This window comes from Corythoichthys intestinalis, chromosome 7 (assembly GCF_030265065.1).
Source record: "Corythoichthys intestinalis isolate RoL2023-P3 chromosome 7, ASM3026506v1, whole genome shotgun sequence".
In the NCBI taxonomy this organism is placed as follows: Eukaryota; Metazoa; Chordata; class Actinopteri; order Syngnathiformes; family Syngnathidae; genus Corythoichthys; species Corythoichthys intestinalis.
The window spans coordinates 35,860,225-35,880,294 of NC_080401.1; the positions used below are offsets into that span (position 1 = coordinate 35,860,225).

The following is a 20,070-nucleotide window of genomic DNA, read 5'->3' on the forward strand; positions in this document are numbered from 1 at the left end:
ATTTTATAGACAAATGATACTATTTACAGTGGCGGCAGAGAGTTTGGGGGGGCGCGAAACATTTACGTCTTCCTTGGGGGGGCGTGACAGAAAATAATTGAGAAGCACTGAGTTAAACGATGATTGACGCATCATCTGTATATTTGTTTTTTTTTTTAATTGAAAAAAAATCTGCGAATGATTGAGGGCACAAAGTTTGAAGTGTGAAATAACAAGGGATCACTGTAAACAAAACAAAAAAATCAAATTCACTGCCCAATATGACACAGAGCAATTTATCAACCGTATGTCAACATTGCAAGTTTTCAACAAGTTTTCAAATATGTTGTTACTAGCGGCGTGCGCAAGTTCCGATTCTTAGATTATTCGCGATTCGTCCGTGGAAGATTCGAGAACGATTCACAAACATCCAACGTCCTATTATTGAATTATACCAGGTAAAGCGGAAATAAAACACAGTCAGCGCGGTCTTCTAGACGCAATGAGGAACGGACCTAGAGTAAATATCATGTTCAACTCATGCCGCTAGATAAAAAAACAAAAACAAAACAATAATACCTGACTGCGGCCGTCAGCTGCTACAAACAGCGCCCAGTTGCCAGTTTCTACAAACATACGGCTATGGTAGATATCACATATATCTAGAACTGGATGTGAAATGACAGACGACGGCCGCGTTAGAACATGTACCAAGAACTAGATGCGAAATGACACTTTCCCGTGCTAGTAAACAGGCACCATCTTAAAGCAGTAGACTTCTCTAGGCTCTGTTGTAGCGAACCTAATTGCTTTTTATCTAAAATACCCCTAAATCGGCAAAATCTTGACTTGAATTTATCTTTAAATGATGAAACAGTTTTAAAACTTTCACATGTCGAAAGTAGACAGAAGGGAAATTATGGAATAATGGGAGCAATTTTAACAACTTTAACAGTTGATTCACAACATTAAATTAATTGAATGTAGTTTAAAGCTGCTGATACAGAATGGGGACTTGGGTATTTACTGTTTTTAACTGTTAACTTGATACTAAAATAGTAGTTTGGTTTAGCCTGAGAGGATTTTTGAACAATTTTGGAACTAATGTAGAAAACATTAAAAGCGGGAGGTGCATCAATAATCGATTTATAATCGAATCGGAGCCTCTGAATCGTAATCGAATCGTTAGGTGCCAAAAGATTCCCACCTCTAGTATTTACTGCGTAGTAGTAAAGTCGACTACTCTACACAACCCCTTAACATAGGCATCCGCTTGTTGGGATTGTAGCTGGCATTTCGAAAGACATCCATACTCATATTGCACTATATCTTGTCTCAGAGTATATCGACGCATGTGAGTGCATATTGTCAAATTGCTGGCAAGAGTGCATATTGTCAAATTGTTGGCTGAGCTCTTGATAGCCCCATGCTATCTATCCGACTCAGCACTTCCAACGTAGAGTGCATTTTTACAAGGCCTGACGAGAATTTGTCACACATGTAAAGAAAGTTTAATAGCAGACAATGAAGACACAGGACAGTACAGTGCCCATTCTATGCTCTCATCAAATTACATTTTGCCTTTTGTTAGCGCTTGAATGAGCATTGGAAGGATTCTTTTGTGTCCGGTCAAAGAGAGGAAAGTCCCAATACATATTTGCCTTGCGGGGATCACTTATGACATACTTGTAGAATGTGGGAGATGGTCAGTGAGTGGGTGGAAGCAGTCGCTTCTGTGCTAAACAGGAAGTTGCACAACATCTGTCCTTTAGCATACAGAGAGGCAGCCAATGGCTACGTGGATGATTTTGTGCTTGGCTCGTTCACGTACTTTGCCAAATGATCATTGATGTTGATTTTGTACGATGACTTAAATAGCAATTCCGCAGGGATAGCAAAATTGTGCAAGACTACTTTGTTGAGGTTTCACACAGAAGTCAGCTGTCTTTTACGGAACTGCTATAAATCACAGTCATCCGGTGTGCATGATGAGATTTACTGTTGCGAATGATATGGCGGATATTATTTACATTGTCATAAATTGACTATAGAGAACTGCTGACTTTATTTATAAATGGGCAAATGTTAAAATTTAGAGGAGTCGATTGAAATGTTGTTTTGAGGATACTTTAAAAGAATTGAAGAATCCTCTTTAAATGCTGGTGTTGTCGTGAGCAGAAAAATGGTTTTTGAGTTTTATGACTAGTTTTAGACTATTATGAAGGTGTTTTCGGGAGTCGCTCTCCTACACGACAGCTGTTTCAAATACTAAGAAGGCTGATTATCGGTCGAACGACGATATCTGGCATTTGAACGCATAATGGAATTTAAGCATTCTTTAAAAATCAAACTAAATCTGAGACTTTGCTAATGCTGCAAAAACGTTTCTATAACTTCATAATATATGTGCAGCTAACCCTACCAACACCTTTTTTTTTTTTTTTTAACTTAGAACAAATGTCATTGTAACTTAAATTTTTAGTTGCATTGAAATGTTGGACAGCTTTATTTTTTTAATCATTATTTATGAATGTATTGTTTACATTTTCTGGAGCCTCAGAGCTTATTTACATTTTGTTAGAATTTCAAAACAAACAATGCCTATTTGGCATGCAAGAAAAAATCTTTTATATGTTGCAAACCTGAAAAGCAGTTTAATAAAATTAGTGTTTAAAGTAGGGCTGCAGCTATCAGATAATCACTCTACAGCTCAGTGTTTTTACAGATTAAAAAAGTCTGTATGAAAGACATGTAAGCCACGCGTCGACAGTAGTCATAATTAATAGAAACCTACCCCTCCACAAGGCTAACATTACAATAGCAAGTTATTGTAATGTTAATCTTATTTATTAGCGCTACGTTAACTTAATTTTACCTTGTCCCGAGTAGGAGTGGGAACCTCTTGGTACCTCACGATACGATACGCGATACAAAGCTCACGATAACGATGATCTGACAAAATAGCGATCCAACGATTATCGATACATTGGTCAGGAAATCATTCAATGATATTCTACAAATGAGTAATAAACGGAAAAACAATCTTCTACTGTCAATTGGGTGTGTGTATATGTATATAGAACAATACATTTGCACTATTGCAGTCAGCTTCTTTTCCATTCACCTGTTTTTATTTTGTGTCTTGTTTCATAGATATCGTCAGATTGTACAGTTATCCATTTTTATATATATTTCTTTTATTTCATTTTTTGCTTGCCACTGAGGTTAGAGAGTGACTTAATTTCAATTCTCTGTCTGTCCTTGCACATGTGGTAGAATTGACAATAAAGCAAACTTTGAACTTTGAGTTTATCACTAGTAGACGTCCAATCCATTTGAACGTCTATGGCGTCAGTGGCAGCCAATGCCAGGCAATGAGGTTATTTTGGGCCATTTAAGGTCATTTACCTGTTGATTTTCACTTACTTCTTGTTGATTTTGGGATATTTTATGGGTCACTTCCTGTTTATTTTTAGTTACATGACAGGAAGTGACCTGGGAATCACCCAAATGAATAGGCAGTGACTAAAACTTAACTGTAAATGCCCTAAAATAAACAACAAGTGACCTGTAATGCCCTGAAAATCGGACAGAATGACTGTAAATGCTCTGGTTTCGAATGAACGAACGTTTCTAGTCTAAATGGATTGGGCGTCGAGCACTGTCAATGCAACCTTAGACTTAACTGAGACAATATTATAGTGGAAGATTTTGGTAGTAACTTGTTGGTTCCTTTTTATTTATTTATTTTTTTTAGACATTGACACCTTTTTAAAACGATATCTCGATTCTTGGCAGGAGCATATCAATAATAACCTTCACCATTTCGATATTTTGTCACACCCCTAGTCCCGAGTATCACTCCTCCGCTCTCGGAGTAAACAGGGTGCCTTCGATGGAGCTGCAGCATTGAAGACGTGCTGTAGTGTTATTCAAGCGCAGTCTTACTGTGAATACATGAAACAGTGTTTGCCTTGGTGTCCAGCTTGAAATGCTCCCACACTTTTGACATTTTCTGCTTTTTCTTGGGGCCTTTCTGTTCGCTTTCATCGGCTTCTTAGTCGTTACCTCTACATTCAGGCATGGTTGAAATCAAATATATCCGCCGCCTCCGTCTTCTTCCTGTACGCACATTAAAATTAGTCCGGGCAAAACGTCATGCATAGAGTTTATTAAATTAAAAGATTCATGGGGGCAGAGAAAATTCCTTGATCAATTTTTAAAATCAAGTTACTCGAATTTATTCGAGTAATCGTTTCAGCACGAGTTTAAAGGCATTTAAACAGCGTTTGTCTTGTTCAAAAATTAGGCGTTTGTAATGCCCCTTTTTCTGCAACAGTCGCTTATTAGCTAATCAGTACTAGCTCTGAAATTTTCAATTCCCTAACCCCAGCGATTAATGAATGACTGTCATAAAGTGAATTCGTTGTGGGTTTTTTTTATTCACCTAAGCACAGTAGTGGTGAGGACTTCAAATCACCTGTCAGAATTCAACGACTGTACTGTCATTTGACCATGCTGCATGCTGTCACACACTCATGACATTTGTGTCACATGCCTTTTCATTACAAACATTTCACCCCCCTCCATTAGATGAGTTCATCTGTGTGTCGCACATGAAAACCTACATACGCAGGCGCTCACCATCGGCGGTGGCACGTACCGTACTATTTGAACGGGCCCATCTACATTTGGCGCGATTAAGGTTGGCGACAAGCGAATGGCCTCACAGCTATAGAACATGCATGAAATTGCACACAGTGCATCCAGTTACTCAGTTGACTGACAGATTTTCTAAGTAGGTCATCTATGCAAATGCCAGTCTGTCAGTTCACATCAATAGATCCAAAGCAAGGTCAGCACTCTGGGACGAAAATCAGGCGTAACTGTTGATTAAAAATGTAATTTAATGTATTTATTTTTGCTTATGTTATTTGAGAGTTTTTGTGCTGCTGTTTTGCTTAGCAACAGTGTTCAAAAAAGCTCAATAAAATTAGAGTTTTTTTTTTTTTTTTTTATCCTAGTGGGAAAAGGGCAGTGTCTATTTGAGGGAGGTGTTTATTTGTGTTGAGTGACTCAACTGTCTTTAATTAAACAGGCTGCACATATATGAGGAATTACCGGTTAGAAAATTCCTTGTAATTAGGATTTTAACTCTTTTGCAATAAATGTCCAAACCATTGTGGCTGAGAGGCCCTGCGGCAATCATTATGGCAGCCAATTACTTAAAAATGTTTTTGATTGTGCTAAATGAGTGTCATTTCTAAGTGCTAATCAAAATAACAGAAATGTTTAAAATATGTATTTACCGGATGTTCTGTGTAGTATTTTTATTTTAGCTTTAAAAATGTTTTCTACTTATTTTCTTTCAGTGTTTCATATGGTATAGCTAATAGTAGGGGTGTAACGGTACACAAAAATCTCGGTCGGTTTTGAGGTCACGGTTCGGTTCATTTTCGGTACAGTAAGAAAACATAATGCAAAATATAAATGTTTATTACACACCTTTGTGCTTTCAACAATAGAAACAATAGCCTATACAAAGCTAGAATTCTGCTAAAAAAGTAGCGGGTATTTAAAGATAATCTAACAACAATTTGCCTTTCAGACCCCGCGTATTGGTCAGCTTTCTTTTTAAAAGAAAAAAGTCCTATGCTAAAGAGAAAAGCAATCCCAATGACAAAGATTTTAACATGTATTTTACAAATGCCTTAATAGATCTTTTTTTTTTCTTCTTATGAACGGTTTTCAAAAGCCTTATTGGTGGATTTTCTCAAGTTAAAGCGCCACACAGAAATGAATAAATTTGTGTAAGCAGGATCTGTGTATCATTCTTATTATTTAATTACAGGTGTTTTAGCTCATTTTCAATTTATTTTATTTAAATGGACTATTATTTTATTATGTGTTTATATTTTACAAATGTGATGTAGTATTCATTTATATTGTATATTTTATGTTGTATAACTTTAGTTCCTATATGAATATTAGTTCCTGCTTGTTTTGTTGTGGTAGGAGGGTTTTGTATTGAACACGGGGCCTTGTTGGTTATTATTATAGCAGAGAAAACAGCAGTAAATCAACAAAGACAAGTCAACTGTGCCCCGATCTACCACTCAAGAGATCTGATGGACTCAAACAGTGGGTTACGACTGCATATTAGTTTGAAAATCGACCGGATCCACCGTATTTTTACACAAGTGACTTCCGGTCTGCCCAATCCTAGCTACCGGGAGTAGTATTGATGCAGGAGGGTCGCGTCTCACGTCAAATAATAAACTCTGCCGTTCTTTTCGCGTGCATGGTGTTGAGCCACTTCTGGGACGCGTCTAACACACGGCCGCACTGCGACTGGTGTGCATTGGCTGACTGACTTTAACGCCCGCGTTTCACTGAGTTCTTGCGGCGGCCACGTTGTCACGCCGTTGACGTTTCTGGGTTATACTGTCCTACCGTGTTGGTCCTCATTATAGTAGAGAAGACGGAGTAAATATAATCTACACAAAGAAACTGTAACCTGATCGACTCACAGCCTCGAAAATTAAGGGTTACGTTACGTCAGAAACTCGTTCGGTACGCCTCCTTTCCGAACCGAGCACCACGTACCGAAAAGGTTCAATACAAATACATGTACCGTTACACCCTTAGCTAATAGAGTTGTGATTTGAGACTTACAATCATTACTTTCATGTACAGTCATCTTAATGGGACAGACAACACCTTTAACATGTTAATCCCAGTGGAAAGGATCTTTAAGAATTGAAAAAAAACAGGATTTTATTTTTCTCGTGAGCCAGTATTTCCAAGAAGTTGCTGCCCATCATGGGGGCAGCCATTTTATCAATGCTGATACTATTATAGCCAATCAAATATGAGTATAACATATTGCCTGCCCTTTCTTGTGATGTCATTACTAAACATTATCATATGCACCTGCACTCTATCTAGTCCATCAGTATGTAAATTTGCGGGTAAAACTGATGGCAAAAGAAGGTGAGCATGTAAGCTTTGTCATTTTTTTGTTTAAACACGTTGCTATTTGCATACTAAATTATTTTAGCAACTGTCTATACCCTTCATAGGAAAAGAGCTTAGCCAACAAATTCAACTTGTATCTCAAAGCACCACTGCAGTTGTATAGTTGATTTCAATGTATTGCACAAGATATGGGAATGATCTGTTAAATGTCTATAATATATAGTGATGCTCAATTTAGATTTACAAGCACAGGTGTGTTTTTTGTTTGCCTTAACAATTGATTGCTTCTCATTTTTTTCCCCCTTGCGCACATCAAATCTGTCATTTCTTATGAACAGCCCATTTACTAGTGATACGTTCACATTTTCACGTCCATGTACGTTTTATTTATTTATTTTTTTGACACTTGTCTTTGATTGAGAATATAACACCCTAATAGAACACTCCTTCCTCTTGCAGACTCTAGCGGGCCGATGAGCACGGCCCATTCCCACCCGCACGCCCCACCGATGGGCGGCATGGTGGGCCACCCGTCAGTCATCAGCACCTCCAGACATTTGCCGTCGCCCATGTCCACCATGGGCTCGCCCATGAACGGCCTGGCCTCTCCTTACTCAGTCATCACCTCGTCTCTGGGTTCGCCCGCCGTATCGCTGCCGTCCACGCCCAACTTGAACTTCGGACCACTCGGAAGTCCGCAGGTGAGGGGAAAGCGCTTGCGATTAGATGCTCGTCTTATCTCAATATGCAGAACAGAATGGACTTTCATGTAAAAGTTTATGGGTCATTCCAGAATTAGAGGACATTTAGCCTTGAAAACAAGCTTTCACTTATCTGGTTTTCTGCTACATATTCATCAATAATAGGTAGTAAAGCTGTCAAAGGCTTGATTAGCTCATCTTACAAATCTGGCAAAAACATGATTAATTTCATATTTACGATATGTCATAATCACAGTAACAGAGCTGGAAGTAAGGATTGCAAATCCATTTAATGTTTTTTCTCGGGAGTAGAAGCTAGCAGTTTAGCTGTTACTGCTTCTCATAGGAAAAACATTTAGATGAACAATTAAACAAGAAATATTGTCTTATTCTGATAATGTGCATACCAGAGCTGTATAGGTAGAGTTCAGGTAGAATTCAGTAACGTTAACATTTTTATGAAAATGTGAACAATAGAGGCAACGACATAAATATGCTTGATCTATTATTTTGGAACACGGATGATGTGAAATCTTTTAATAATGTTGACTTTTGATTCGATTCAATTCAATTTTATTTGTATAGCCCTATAATCACAACAAGGTTGTCTCAAAGGGTTTTGCAGAGGCAATATGATATACACAGTCAGAAGCAGCAGATGAAATAGAGATGAAATAAATAAAGGTCAAGTCCTGGGCATCCCCCATCCTTTGACCCTCCATGTCGGCAAGGAAAAAATCCAAAACTCTTTGGGAGAAATGAGAAACCTTGGGGAGTACCACAGTTGATGATTGTAATGCATGCTTTTATTTTGGTGCAGGAAGCGTAGAGCAGGTAGTACTGACACACACGAGTAAGCGCGCATGTACACACGTATGGGGTTACAGTGCCTTGCAAAAGTATTCGGCCCCCTTGAATCTTGCAACCTTTCGCCACATTTCAGGCTTCAAACAAAGATATGAAATTGAATTTTTTTTTGTCAAGAATCAACAACAAGTGGGACACAATCGTGAAGTAGAACAACATTTATTGGATAATTTAAAAATTTTTAACAAATAAAAAACTGAAAAGTGGGGCGTGCAATATTATTCGACCCCTTTACTTTCAGTGCAGCAAACTCACTCCAGAAGTTCAGTGACGATCTCTGAATGATCCAATGTTGTCCTAAATGACCGATGATGATAAATAGAATCCACCTGTGTGTAATCAAGTCTCCGTATAAATGCACCTGCTCTGTGATAGTCTCAGGGTTCTGTTTAAAGTGCAGAGAGCATTATGAAAACCAAGGAACACACCAGGCAGGTCCGAGATACTGTTGTGGAGAAGTTTGAAGCCGGATTTGGATACAAAAAGATTTCCCAAGCTTTAAACATCTCAAGGAGCACTGTGCAAGCCATCATATTGAAATGGAAGGAGCATCAGACCACTGCAAATCTACCAAGACCCGGCCGTCCTTCCAAACTTTCTTCTCAAACAAGGAGAAAACTGATCAGAGATGCAGCCAAGATGCCCATGATCACTCTGGATGAACTGCAGAGATCTACAGCTGAGGTGGGAGAGTCTGTCCATAGGACAACAATCAGTCGTACACTGCACAAATCTGGCCTTTATGGAAGAGTGGCAAGAAGAAAGCCATTTCTCAAAGATATCCATAAAAACTCTCGTTTAAAGTTTGCCACAAGCCACCTGGGAGACACACCAAACATGTGGAAGAAGGTGCTCTGGTCAGATGAAACCAAAATTGAGCTTTTTGGCCACAATGCAAAACGATATGTTTGGCGTAAAAGCAACACAGCTCACCCTCAACATACCACCCCCACTGTCAAACATGGTGGTGGCAGCATCATGGTTTGGGCCTGCTTTTCTTCAGCAGGGACAGGGAAGATTGTTAAAATTGACGGGAAGATGGATGCAGCCAAATACAGGAACATTCTGGAAGAAAACCTGTTGGTATCTGCACAAGACCTGAGACTGGGACGGAGATTTATCTTCCAACAGGACAATGATCCAAAACATAAAGCCAAATCTACAATGGAATGGTTCAAAAATAAACGTATCCAGGTGTTAGAATGGCCAAGTCAAAGTCCAGACCTGAATCCAATCGAGAATCTGTGGAAAGAGCTGAAGACTGCTGTTCACAAACACTCTCCATCCAACCTCACTGAGCTCGAGCTGTTTTGCAAGGAAGAATGGGCAAGAATGTCAGTCTCTCGATGTGCAAAACTGATAGAAACATACCCCAAGCGATTTGCAGCTGTAATTGGAGCAAAAGGTGGCGCTACAAAGTATTAATGCAAGGGGGCTGAATAATATTGCACGCCCCACTTTTCAGTTTTTTTATTTGTTAAAAAAGTTTAAATTATCCAATAAATTTTGTTCCACTTCACGATTGTGTCCCACTTGTTGTTGATTCTTGACAAAAAATTAAAATTGTATATCTATGTTTGAAGCCTGAAATGTGGCGAAAGGTTGCAAGGTTCAAGGGGGCCAAATACTTTTGCAAGGCACTGTATATTGCTGACACTATTCTGAGCGAGCAATAATGGAAATTGAGCAAAAATAACCTAGATTTCGAGCACAAAAAACTATATTGAGCGAGCAGTTAAAGATTTTAAGCGAGCAATCGTAGATTTTGAGCACAGAAAATAATATTGAGCAAAAAAAATCTACTCTGTGCCGCTCAATTCCCCACTCCTGCTCTCGCTACGTATCTCGACTCCGCTCAATTCCCCCCTCCTGCTCTCGCTCCGTATCTCAACTCCTCTGCTCGTCGGTTTCTTTTCTCCGCGCGCTGAGTTGTAGGGATGGGCGGATCGATACAAAAAATATCGATATTTCGATCCAGCGTATTGAATTTTAGGTATCGATTCCCAAGCAAAAGTATCGATATCTGCAATTAATATATTATATTTTCTTTGTCAATTGTTGGGTCTATTTTTGTGCACACTTTTTGAACTACTTTTCCCTTTCGCACACACATAAGCAGTGCACCGGCGTGTGCTCCCGCCCCCATTCACGTCCCTATCCTGTGTCGAACAGCATGCTTTTCCACCGCCCCTCTCACGCCTAATTTCTTACTTAACCTTTTTATTATTTCTTATTCATTTTTTATTTCTTGTGAATTTGTTTCATATTTTTATTTTTTCATGAAATGTTTTTCCTTTTTTTTTTTATGTTACAAACAATTAAATGCTTGATTTCTTATGTTTTGTTGCTACTTATTTTTATTTTGTTAAAGGTCTTTCAGTTATTTCAAGATCTGTTTTTTAAAATGTATTTATTTTTATTAATTATTATTATTTTTTTTTTTTTCAAAATATGTTTGGAAATTGTGTTAGTAAAATAAAATTCAAAAACAGAAAAGTGACTTGATAATTGGATTTGTTTTTAGTGATCTACCATTTGAGGGCGGTAACATGCTACTATTAATTCGTTCTTTAATTAGATCAAAAATATTTAATTTAGGTAGATTAAAATTTGATCAAATGCAACGTGTAGCAGGGAAATGTTCTGTGCATATGAATTTAAGGGTCATGGTTAAAGAGTGAGACTGACTAATCAGAGTTTGTTGTTGATGGATTGGTTTGTGAGTTTGAGGGAAACTGCTTTGCTCGTTATTAAAAGCAGCAGTTTTCCATTGCAAAGCATATTTGACACAAAGAGACTTAATAGTTTTTGAGTGCTTGATGTAGTTGTACATTAGATATCATCAGAATGGGTGAGAACACTGCAGGGTTGTCATTATATATATATATATATATATATATATATATATATATATATTAGAGCTGAAACGAGTACTCGAGCAACTCGAGTTTAAAAACTGATCCGAGTAATTTTATTCACCTCGAGTAATCGTTTATTTTGACAGCTCTAAGCATCACGTTTTGCTAGGACTACTTTTAATGCGGGACAGCGCGCTGTCACATGCGGAGAGGAAGAGGAAGAAGAAGGGAAAAAAAAAAAAACTTACTGCAGCTGACAGCCGCCACAAACGACGCCGACGTTGCTAAATACTAGCCCGCACAATGCTACATTGGTAACAGGCAGCGTCTGGTGCGTCTCATAGAGATCACATGTATGTTGAACTAGATGCGAAATGACAGACTCGGCCGCGTCTGGGCAGCGTTTGTAAACGGCCGCCATCTTAAAGCAGTACAGCGCTAAGCGCTAATAAAGAGCGCTAAGCGCTAATAAATAAGATTAACGTTACTGTCGCTACTAGCTCACGGAACGTTAGCCCTGCGGAGGGCTAGGTTTCAAATAATTAAGACCACTGTCGATGCGTGGCTAACGTGTCTTACATACAGGCTTTAACATAACATAGCATTGTGGAGTGATGAGGGTGTAAAATAAAAACTTAATCATGCTAACTATCAATTTTAGCTCAGTAGTCATTGCTGGATAAAACACCAAGTAGCACTAGTCCCTAATGTGCTCCAATACAGCCTTTATCATACATTTATTTTGAACACAGCAAAAACTCAAAATCCTATCAGGACTTACAGTTTAGACTAACTTAAAACTTAACTAGAACTTAAAAATGGCTTGACACAAAGAGAAATTCAATTGAAACACGTGGGGAAAAAAATCCTAACTTTTAAGTGATGTGTGTTATCAAGCGTAATGGCATTTTTAGGTAAGATATATATATATTAATAAGATCTAAAAGTTTTTTTGAGTGAAAGCAGTGAATTAGTCTTTTCTTCTTTTAATTCTAGTTACATCTGAGATGCAATTGTTGGCTGTTTTCAACAATATACATCGAAAATAAAGATTGATTGACTGAAAATGGTTCAAGATTACATGAAATGTCTTGTTTTCTCATGTATATGTATAATTGCTCTTCACCTAAAAATATATTTGTTTTATCCGATTACTCGATTAATCGATAGAATTTTCAGTCGATTACTCGATTACTAAAATATTCGATAGCTGCAGCCCTAATATACATACATACATACATACACACACACAGTGGGGAGAACGAGTATTTGATACACAGTCAATGGGAAAACCCATTGGGAGTATATATAACTTCCGGTTTCGATATCGGCTCGGGATCGCAATATTTGGCCTTTGTATTACTTGGTATCGGATCGAATCCAAAATCACTGGTATCGCCCATCTCTAATCTCGACGACTCTGCTCATCGGTTTCTTTTCTCTGCGCGCTGAGTTGAGCACATGCGTCACCAACGTGTCACGAAGCCAACCAATCAGAGAACTGGCGGTATTTCCGCATGTGCTCAACTCAGCGCGCAGAGAAAAACCGACGAGCAGAGGAGTTGAGATACGGAGCGAGAGCAGGAGGGGGGAATTGAGCGGAGTCGAGATACGTAGCGAGAGCAGGAGGGGGGAATTGAGCGGCACAGAGTAGATTTTTTTTTTGCTCAATATTATTTTCTGTGCTCAAAATCTATGATTGCTCACTTAAAATCTTTAACTGCTCGCTCAATATAGTTTTTTGTGCTCGAAATCCAGGTTATTTTTGCTCAATTTCCATTATTGCTCGCTCTCAGAATAGTGTCAGCAATATAACCCTATACACACGAAGCAGAACGTATTTGCGCACAAGAAGAAGAGTGCACCCACACACACACGAGGAAGAGCCATTTGCTCCCACGAAAAAGTCGCACAGCCAAGTGAGAGAAGGGAAAGCTGCAAGCCAGCGTGCACATTTCTTGCTTGTGAAGCATCCACAGAGGCAACACCTGTATATAACACCTTTTGTACGTTTTCGATTGTGGTCGAATACTTGGGGCGAGTTGATGTGATTGTTTTTGATGATGTGCGGACGCTAACTGATACATGCTAATCGTTTGTGTGGATACTTGTTGCTGTATCAGCAGCTAGTTATAAATGCAAATTTGAATTGCTGTTATTGAAGATTAAACTGATTAATTTCATTTTAGTTTTATTCTCCAAGTGTCGATGTCATGAGCAGCTGAATAAAGTCAGCAAACCACACGGACGTCTGACATCGTATTTTGGGGTACTTAACTCATTTGCTCCCAGAAACGTATAAATACGTTCTATTTTTAAATGCTTCATTGTCCCAAAAACGTATTTATAAGTCTTGAGTTTAATTTTTTTTTTTTTTTTTTTTTACAAGAAGACTCTGTAGCTTGCAATCTATCTGAGAAACAAAAAACAAGGCTCCAAACTCAATATAAAGCAATAAAACTGGCCACTGGAGGGCAGTAGCGCATTTTGTAAAGACCCGCAACCCGATTCAACAGCAATGAAAGGCCGGGCAGCACGGTCGGAGCGCTGGCGGCAGTATGCCAGGTGGCGGACGACCAAGCAAAACAACTAAGAGGACGCCTGGAATGCCAGGCGCTGGACGACAGAGCAAAACGACTGAGACCACCGTGCAGCGGGCTCACCAAGCAGACCCTGCAGAGATTAAAAAAATAATCCATCTTTATGAGACAGACAACGATGAGGGAAAATTTTACACGGCAGATGCGGCGACAACGGCGTTATAGCGTCATCTCTCAGTAGTCATGTGTAAACAAATTTTTACTTTGCTATCAAAAGCTCTATTTGTCTTGTTCATTATATTTTGTAAAAGAAAAACATTCAGATGTTTGTAACTAGGGCTGTCCCAAACGACTAATTTTCTCCCGATTAGTCAGCCGACTATTTTTACGATTAGTCGACTAATCTAATAATTAATTTATTTATATATTTATTAATTTTTTAAACTAATTTAGCAATGAAGTTTTTGTTGACGCTTATCAATTTAAAAAAAACATATTGGAACACTCAAATCATTTATTAAAGTACAAATAAACACGTAAATAGCAATAATAAATCACAAATAAACAATGAGTTCAAATGCTGATAGAATTAACTAGTGTAGCATCCCGATTGAAAAGATGGTCTCCTAAACTGATGGTTTACAACTTTTATTCCATCCTTGATGTAAACACACCGTAAGAGCTTCGGTGCACACAAATAAAGCAACACAATTAGAAATTAACAAAAACTTTTCACCTTTTTCCTTTTAAACCTTATTTATATAATCAATGAATTGCCTATATGAATTGCCTTTACCTTATTACCTTATCATTGACAATCTCTACCTTGAGTGCAATCACTGTATATATTTATGACTTTTTAACCTTATATAATTTTCTATACCATAAAATAAACCATAACATGAAATAAACCTTTCAATTAGCATTAAGAACAATACTAATAGCACTTATAGGCCCATTGTCAATGAAACATTATTATTTAGTAAGGCGACAGCACCCTCTGGTGTACAAAAAAAAAAAACAAAAAAAAAAACTTACAAACTGCGTGAAGGCGCTTGAGGTGTTTATTCACGACCGACGTGCAGCCAAGCTTGGCATTGAAGAGACAGGACAGAAGAGTGTACCCTCCTTTGTTTCTTTGAAATAAGTCAATGTTTTGGACTCTCTGGTGCGCCTTTTTTGGCTTTGTGCCGCTTTCCCCGCTTGCAAACAGAGCATCCGACATTCTAACTTTCCACGCATATATTTTTTTAACCCTTCATTAACAGTTGACGGCATGTTGTGCTCGTCGACGGATTTACGTCATCGATGACGTCGACTACATCGACTAGTCGGGACAGCTCTATTTGTAACTAATGCAAAAAATAGCTGTGTTAAAGTCAAAAGTTATGTTTGAAATGTATGAGTTTACAAAAAGCTAATTTTCTGTTTTTTCATTAGAAATTGGAAAATTGCTCAAACTAAGCTATTTTCTAATGCCGATTTCAAAAGAATGGAAAAAGATAGGAACTTACTTTTTTTCTGCTGAAAGAAGAGCGTCTAATCTTTCTTTTGGTGGGTTCCATGTTTATATAGCAATAGAACAGAATTTTCTGTGGGCCTTGCTAAATCAGTCAAAATCCAGAAAAATGGCCGGGAGCGAAGGGCCTTGCTCTGGTGAAAATTGCTGGGAGTGAATGAGTTAAAGCGTTAATTCCGACTTGCGGGGAAATTCGTGTTACATCGCGAGAGTAGGAACGGAACTCATTCGTAACCTGTTTTAGATTATATAACAAATACTCCCACGGTTACAGGAGATGCAATGAAACAAATGTCAGGTACGAGACAGAACCAACTGCGTATCGCGACCACAAGCTTTTCTTTGAGCTGGCGGACAGTGAAAATGGTTAGAAACTGGAAGACTGGCGTGGCATGGTCAAGCAGGACAGGTTGAGCTTACTGGGCCTGAAGCTGTGATCGGTCAAGGACTGTCGACAAGCAGGAGCGGCGCGTGCTGAATCGGTGACGAACTGACACTGACTGTTTGGAGGCAGAGCCTCAAATGCACAGCTTGTAACAAGTTGCAGGTGGTGCTAATCAGGGGTAATTGGCAGATGAGCTTTCTGATAGGTGGAGTGGCAGCAGGCAGAGTGTACAGGAATACTCCTACAATTAGTGGAAAAGGGCCAGGTACATGACAATAACACCCAGTAATGAAATTCAAATTCCATTTGAACTGTTTTAGTTCATATTCAATTTGGTCATTAAATGACAAATTGAATGAAAGAGACATTTGAGGGGGTACTTCAGACTTATTGGGTATTTTTAAAAGAATTATTATCATAATTATTATTATTCTGTGGTCTCAGGTAGTAAATGGTAAACAAGCAAATGTCCCCACAAACGCCATGTGTCAATGTTTTGTTTATGGATTGTTTAAAATTTGAAGGGTGGGAAATAAAATGTCCTCAAATTCTGGAATTACCCTTATATATAATGGTATGAAAAAGTATCTGAAACCTTTGGAATTTGTCACTTTTTTGCATAAAATCACCATCAAATGTGATCTGATATTTGTCAAATACACACAGATGAAAAAAACGGTGTGCGCTTTAACTAAAACCACTAAAACATTTATAGGTTTTCATATTTTATTGAGGTTAGTATGCAAACGACGGAAAAATAAGTAAGTGAACCATCACATTTAATATTTTGTGGTCCCCCCTTTGGCACCAATAACTTCAACCAGGTGCTTGCTGTAGCTGCAGATCAGTCTGGTACATTGATCAGGACTAATCTCTGCCCGTTCTTCTATACAAAACTGCTATAGTTCAGTCAGATTCCTGGGATGTCTGGCATGAATCGCTGTCTTTAGGTCATGCCACAGCATCTCAATGGGCTTCAAGTCTGGACTTTGACTTGGCCCCTCCAGAAGGTGTATTTTGTTCTTCTGAAACCATTCTGAAATTGATTTACTTCAGTGTTTTGGATCATTGTCTTGTTGCAGCATCCATCCTCTTTTTAGCCTCAACTGTCTGACAGACGGCCTCAGGTTTTCCTGCAAAACATCCTGATAAACCTTTGAAATTATTCTTCCATTCATGAATGCGAGTTGTCCAGGCCCTGAGATAGCAAAACCGCCCCAAATCATGATGCTCCCTCCACCATGCTTCACGATAGGGATGAGGTGTTGATGTTGGTGAGCTGTTCCATTTTTCCTCCACACATGACGTTGTATGTTACTCCCAAACAATTCAACTTTGGTTTCATCATTCTACAAAATATTTTGCCAAAACTTCTGTAGAGTGTCCAAGTGCCTTTTTGTGAACATTGAACTAGCAATAATGTTTTTTTTTTTTTCAGACAGCAGGCTTCCTCTGTGGAGTCCTCCCATGAACACCATTCTTGGCCATAGTTTTACACATAGTTGATGTGTGCACAGAGATATTGGACTGTGCCAGTGATTTCTGTAAGTCTTCAGCAGACACTCTAGGGTTCTTTTTTACCTCTCTGAGTATTCTGCACTGAACTCTTGGCGTCATCTTTGGTGGACAGCCAGTCCTAGGGAGAGAAGCAACAGTGCCAAACTCTCTCCATTTGTAGACAACTTCTCTGACTGTCGATTGATGAACATCCAGACTTTTAGAGATGGTTTTATATCCTTTCCCAGCGTTATACAAATCAACAATCCTTGATCACAGGTCTTCAGACAGCTCTTTTGACCCAGCCATGATGCAAACAGACAATGCTTCTCACCAAGACAATTCTTATCAGGTGTGTGTTTTATCGTTGGCAGGGCAGCTTTAAACCACTCATCAGTGATTGGGCACACACCTGACTTAAATGTTTGGTAAAATTTGGTTTCAATTGTTCTTTAAGTCTCCTTAGGCAGAGGTTTCACTTACTTATTTTTCACTTACTTCTGTCATTGTTTGCATGCTTTCCTCATTGAAATATGAAAACCTATAAATGTTTGGGTGGTTTAGTTAAGGCAGACACTGTTTTTACATCTGTGTGATTTTGACAAAGATCAGATCACATTTGATGATTTTATGCACAAATGTGAGAAATTCCAAAAGGTTCAGATACTTTTTCATACCATGGCAGTAATACAACATAGTGTATGGGTTTGGCTTATACACTGTATGCCAGAGCTGCTTTAATATGTATCGTTCTAAGAATAGTGCAGTGGGATTTAATATCAGTCACGTGTGTATGCCCTATATACAGTATAAGACCGTCACAGTATACATTGCTTTCTCCAACATGTTCATCATGTTTCAATCTGTGTTAAACATTGTAACATACGCTTTATGTTCCTGGAATTTGTCGGTTTTACAGTCGAAGTCGCCAATGTGTTGGACTTGCATACCTTGGCCTTCCTCTAGCTTGCTCTCACCGTTTTCTGACCTTTGTCGCCCTGTGTCTGGTGTCATGTGAGCGGACTTATAGCGCAGTCCTACTATTAGCCCTTTAATGAAGAACTGTACGAGAGGGGAGAGAGAGAGTGCCGGAGAAAAAAGAGCAGCCTTTATGGTTGTGTATTTTCTTATGCTCTATTTACCTCTGTGGATCCAGTCTTTGTGTCTTGCTATCACACAGTTTGTTGTTTGTCCAGTTTTTTGTGTTCCATTTATGGTCGTTTTCAATGAGCAAAGCACTTTTCAGTACATACAGTGTACAGTATTTACGAGGCGTATCAGAAGAATTCCAGAATCTGTAATATGTGGGCATGCCTTGAGATACAAGTGATCTGAAAGGTTTTTAGAAATGCGAGCCATCTCTTGGCTGGTTGCTTCGGTTGGGAAAAAAATGTGAGCCACAAAAATTTCAGTTATATAGTCTTTCTGTATCTAAAATAACATAGATGTGCAAACTAAAAGCTTCAATATAAAGGCCGTTTAAGCAACACCTATTTGAATATGAATGTTGACGCAACACATGTGGACTGTCAATAAAACAATAGTTACTAGTGTAATTATTTGTGCAAAATGACCAATATTACTTCATGTTACTGAGTCACTTTTGAAAACCTGTGTATGCACGGCTGTAATATACTGTCCCCAGGTGGTCAAGGCATGCACACAAGAAAGAGTAGCACATTGGCCATTGAATTGAAACAAGAAATATGACCAAGACAGTTTTTTGTCCAGGTGCGATAACAGATGAACTATTTCAGTGCCAATGACATGAAAAGTCGGCAGATGGAATCCAGTCATTAGCAACTGATGACTGTTGTCGTCAGTCAGAATTTTTCAAATATAATACAGTACAACGGCACCTCTACACAGGGCTGTCAATAGACTTGCAGGGGCTGGGGGACAAGAGACCACTATATGCCCCCCACCCCCCACCCCGTCGACGGGCTTGCCTCTACATACAAAGTTATTTCGTTCCAAAACCTTGTTTGTAAGTCGAAATGGTCGTATGTCGAGCAGGATTTTCCCATATGAATACATTATAATTCCATTAATTCGCTCCACAGCCCGAAAACCTACACTAAATCCTTAATAAATACTGCTGGTACTATTGCAAATAGCAATCACACAGAGCAAAACAAATAAATTATTAATAAAAATCGGAACAATAATATAATAATAAAAATTAAATACCTGTAGTTAAAGATGTCGATTGGGTCCGATCACGTCATTTTCAAAGTATCGGAATCGGCAATAAAATATCGGACATGCCTTTTTTTAATATATATACATACAGTGCCTTGCAAAAGTATTCGACCCCCTTGAATCTTGCAACCTTTCGCCACATTTCAGGCTTCAAACATAAAGATATGAAATTTAATTTTTTTGTCAAGAATCAACAACAAGTGGGACACAATCATGAAGTGGAACATTTATTGGGTAATTTAAACTTTTTTAACAAATAAAAAACTGAAAAGTGGGGCGTGCAATATTATTCGGCCCCCTTGCGTTAATACTTTGTAGCGCCACCTTTTGCTCCAATTACAGCTGCAAGTCGCTTGAGGTATGTTTCTATCAGTTTTGCACATCGAGAGACTGACATTCTTGCCCATTCTTCCTTGCAAAACAGCTCGAGCTCAGTGAGGTTGGATGGAGAGTGTTTGTGAACAGCAGTCTTCAGCTCTTTCCACAGATTCTCGATTGGATTCAGGTCTGGACTTTGACTTGGCCATTCTAACACCTGGATACG

General features: G+C 38.6%; 1 protein-coding gene across 5 annotated transcripts in view; it reads left to right on the top strand.

Annotated features, from left to right (window-relative positions):
- Positions 1–20,070, top strand: part of rxrgb (retinoid X receptor, gamma b) — a 97,132-nt gene that overhangs the window by 39,046 nt on the left and 38,016 nt on the right. For 3 of the 5 annotated variants that reach the window (XM_057840558.1, XM_057840555.1, XM_057840557.1), the window contains one exon: positions 7,417–7,658. In XM_057840558.1, coding sequence (XP_057696541.1) covers positions 7,417–7,658 — 242 coding nt within the window. Of the gene's footprint in view, positions 1–7,416; positions 7,659–20,070 lie in introns of those variants that run through there. The other 2 variants (XM_057840553.1, XM_057840554.1) reach the window with 1 other exon arrangement.